General features: G+C 37.7%; 1 protein-coding gene across 1 annotated transcript in view; it reads left to right on the forward strand.

Annotated features, from left to right (window-relative positions):
- LOC110038895 (sulfofructose kinase-like) overlaps nt 1-4,551 on the forward strand; it is a 35,331-nt gene that overhangs the window by 29,675 nt on the left and 1,105 nt on the right. The window contains exon 11 of the mRNA XM_020743813.1: nt 1,051-1,103. Within this exon, the coding sequence (XP_020599472.1) occupies nt 1,051-1,103 (53 nt within the window). The remainder of the gene's footprint in view (nt 1-1,050; nt 1,104-4,551) is intronic.

Below are 4,551 nucleotides of genomic sequence, written 5' to 3' on the forward strand. Positions count from 1 at the left end.
GTGTGTGTGTGTGTGTGTGTGTGTGTGTGTGTGTGTGTGTCTTTGATGAATAGTATTTTAAAAAAAATTAATTGACTACAAGGCTCCAAAGATTTATAATCAACTAAAAGTATTAATTAAGAAAATAGAATAAAAATTATAATATTAGATTTAAATGATGTTTTAAATCTTACGCCAATCTTAAAATCTTATGGCTACGTGATTAGGGTTGTCAAAATGACTCTTTGTTTGTGAACGGCTCCCCCGTCGGCCTCCCCCGCGAGAACACACTTTTTGAGCTCGAAATATAAACGAGCCCAACACGAGCTCGTGTTCGGCTCGTTTACACCCTTAACTAAAACAATATCGAGGGAACCTTCGGTTCTTCAAATGAGATCGACCTATATGTTGTGGTTCTCGTTCATTCCATTAATAAAATTGGATTGCCATCAGCTGGTTTTTAAAGTAACTAGAATACAGAAGAGTAGAGAAAATCGTAAGCGGAAGCAGGGGAAGGAAAACAGGAATCGCATATATGATAAAGCATACAGTTTTTTCCAACATAAGCTTACAAGACTTGCAACCTCTATATATAGCTAGTAGAAGATTATTCTAGAAGATATGTCAACGGAAAATAGTAAATTGGTTATAGATTTTACTGGTAAGTTATCTTAAAATGATAGCCTTCTCATTCTTGTTTGTTTAACCATTTCATTTCATTTAACAAGGCATTTTAATGGTTGCTCATTTATTAAATATTTGCTTTTTGGGCAGTTTCTGCTTTATTTGTTTTTCTTTCCTCTTTATTGATAGTGGCAATGAGCTCATTCAAACGCAGCAGAAATTGCATTATTCTAAGAATTTCTTTGTTGGGCGTTCTATCTTTGCTATCACTGATTATTATGCCTTGAGTTCACATAATCAACAAAATATAAATAATAGAAGATATGTTAATCATCTCTTAGACTGCTGTTTTACTTTCTGTTCCATTTTGTTCTGTTTTTTCCTTAAAAAATACACATAATTAAAAGATTTTGATGTTATTTGAACTTACTTTATCTCTCCTTCCAGCTTTATGTGCAGGAATGCCTCCTGAGAAAATGCTACCGTTCGCTTGTCAAGTGGTAAGGTTTACTATCTTATAGTCTGAAAGTTCTTTAACCTGATAATAAATTAACTCTTTCCTAGATAAAACATGGACAGAGCTCATTTTATTGCATGTATTTATATAGCGATTTTAAAAAATGGAGTTTTTTTTTTTTTTTTTTCAATGTAAGTGTGAACTTTAAATCATCGCATTTGAAAAAACTGGAGTAAGTTGATGATGTTTGAAATCAATACTGGCCTCTAACTACATTCAACCAAGTAGTGAATCAGACAAACCTTATTGATTTTTAAAACATGTTTTCAAACTTTAAGCTACAAAATGACCCTTTAGAAATTGGTTTATCCCTAGGTGAGAAAGCGATGGAATGTGGCCAACTACAGTAACAACAACAAGTCTTTATCCCACTAATTGGGGTTGGCTACATGAATTCTTTTCTCCATTGTGTCCTATTGGGTGTCATATTTTCATTTAATTCTAATAAATTAAGATTAAGTCTACGTCAACCTTTCGTAGCATAAGTCAAATCGAAAACATCTATTCTCCTAACATGGTCATTAGATGGTCGACTTTTAATGTTACCAAACCATTTAATGCGGCTCTCTTTAATAATGTTTATCATCGGAGCTTTACCAACCCTTTCACAATTATATTTGTTTTGCAATTTGTTTATATGTGTAAAACCACTAATCCATCTAAGCATTCTCATCTCAGCAACACAACTTAATTTTATGCTACTCTTTTGTAGGTCAACATTCCACTCCATAAAGCATTGGTGGTCTCACTGCTATCTTATAAAATTTCCTTTTAAATTTAAGCGATACTTTTCTGTCACACAATAGACTCGGTGCAGTCCTTCACTTCATCATCTAACTTGAATTCTACTAGTAACATCCCCATCTATATTTAAACCCTAGACCCGAGATATGTAAAATGTTCGCTCTTTTTGATGGTTTGATGACCCATTATTACAATTTTGCCACTATATCTACTATTACTAAAATTACATTCCATGTATTCAGTTTTAGATCTACTCAAACGAAAGCCTTTAGACTCTAAAATTGTCCTTCGTGGTTCATGTTTTTCCTAAACTCTTTCTATAATCTTATCCACAAGAAGGATATTGATACCTCCGAAACCAAAAATAGCAAGCAAACAAAATTGCAACTGATAGGTGGAAAAACTCAAACGATGGTCGCTATATGAAAACCAATGGAAAAAAGCAAGATATAATGATGATATACTGTTTGAGAGGTAGATCGTCTCTCCCATAACCCTAAATGTTGTTAGGAATACCGTAGGAAGAAAAAAAACTTGCAGCTAACAAAACATGCATTAAAAAAACAAATCCTATGTTATTAACATTTATATAATCCTTTCACAACACTTCAAACATTCCACCCAAACTCCCCCCCATCTAATCTCTCCTCCTTGCATACGTGATTAGAGCCCTTGTGGACACCGCTTGTTCACTGGACCTCTGTTCGATCTCCGGACGTAGCCTACGTGCGGACTCCAATAATATGTCATGACGTGTGCTACATCGCAGAGATTATTTTGGGGTTATTGAAGTAGAACAGTGGAGATTATTTCGGTGTTATTGAAGAGAAGCTCATATATTCCACTTCAACAACTCCGAAATAACCTATGCAGTTCCACTTCAATAACCCCGAAATAATACCGCGAATGTTGTTTCTAAGTTATTTCTGAGTTATTTTGGGGTTATCGAAGAGAAACTCATATATTCCACTTCAATAACCCAAAATAACATCACAAAGTTTATTTTTGGGCTATTGAAGAGAAACACATATATTCCACTTCAATAACCCAAAATAACACCATAAAAGTTATTCTCGGGTTATTGTGGGGGTTATTGAAGTATGCAGTTTATTTTCTTAGGGGGGCTTGATATAGCACCCATGACAGTATGTTAGTGGGAGTCCGCACGTAGAGCTACGTCTGGAGTCCGGATAAAAAGTTTTTCCTTACGAAATTGCACCTGTCTGATGTCGACCTGCCTAGTTTGCTCGACCTCGCTGCCCCGTTCCCCGACGAACAACTCCTCCCTACTGCGTTTGACTCGCCTGATTTGCTTCGTTGACTTGCTCCTCGCTGAGCCGATCATTACTGCTATGTTCTACCCGCCTTGCTTCGTCGCTCAACCCTTAGAGGGTTAGGATGGGTTGGTTGGTTGATTCCTTATCGTTGCCTCGACCGTTTTCTGACCGATCGTAGCAATTCTCCCCGCCCAGAGAAGCACCTTGTCCTCAAAGTGAAATGATGGTAATTGTTTTCGAATCGCCTCTTACATTTCTCGTGTTGTTTGGTATTCTGGTAGACCCTTCCACTTAATAAGTACCTCTAGTGCTCCTGCCCCTCCTTGGCGCACTCCTTCAACCTTTAAAGGCTCTAGAATCACCTCCAAGGCCTCTATCATACTCGGGGATAGTGACGATGAGACTGTATGATCTCTGATCGCTCATCTTTGTTGTGAAACATGGAAGACTGGATGTAGTGTAGATGATAGCGGTAAACTCAAACAGTAGGCATTTTCTCCTATGTGTGGCATCACTTCGTAAGGTCCAAAATAGCATGGTGAAAGTTTCTCGCTTCTCCATCTAACCAACATCTTATAAGGGTCTCAGCTTTAAGTAAATCACGTCTTCTGGTTCAAACTGCACCTCTCTCCTATGTCCATCTGCGTTACTCTTCATGATCTGTTGAGCTCTTAGTAAATGCCCCTTGAGCTCCGCCAATATATTGTCGCTCTCCTCCAAGTACTACTCTACACTAGATATTGGTGTAGCACTATGCCCTTAGTATATTAGATGAGATGGGTCCCGTCCATACAAAATCTTGAAAAGATTGATTTGTGTTGTCGTATGGTACAAAATATTATACCAGTATTCGACCCACACAAGTTACTTTACCCAAAGCTTCGACCTATCTGAAATAAAACAATGCAGGTATGTCCTATTGGCCACCTCTGCTTTGCCATCAGTCTAAGGATTATATATTGTGTTTCTCTTGAGGACTATTTCTCTTAACCTAAACAACTTCTATAACCGGTCAATGAACACCTTGTCCCTGTCTGATACAATTGATTATGGCACTCCGTGCAAATGGACCACCTCTCATATGAACATTGTGGCGACTAAGTCTGCTATGTAGGGGTGTTGTAATGGAATGAAATTTACATACTTGTTTAAGGGTTTCACTACCACCAAGATCATCATAAACCTTTATGATCGTGGCAATCTTTCTATGAAATCCATGGTCACTTCTTCCCAAACATTCTCCGGAAATGCCAAGAGCTATACCAACTGTTCTGGTGCTATGGTCAAGTATTTGGTATCACTCGCACGCATCACCCCGTGCCACCATGTCTTGTACGTATCTGTACATTCCCACTCAGTACAACTCTATCGGTAAACGATTGTACGTCTTTTGCAGTCGAGACCCCCCCC

The sequence above is a fragment of the Phalaenopsis equestris genome, unplaced genomic scaffold (assembly GCF_001263595.1).
Source record: "Phalaenopsis equestris unplaced genomic scaffold, ASM126359v1 Scaffold234275, whole genome shotgun sequence".
Taxonomy (NCBI): Eukaryota; Viridiplantae; Streptophyta; class Magnoliopsida; order Asparagales; family Orchidaceae; genus Phalaenopsis; species Phalaenopsis equestris.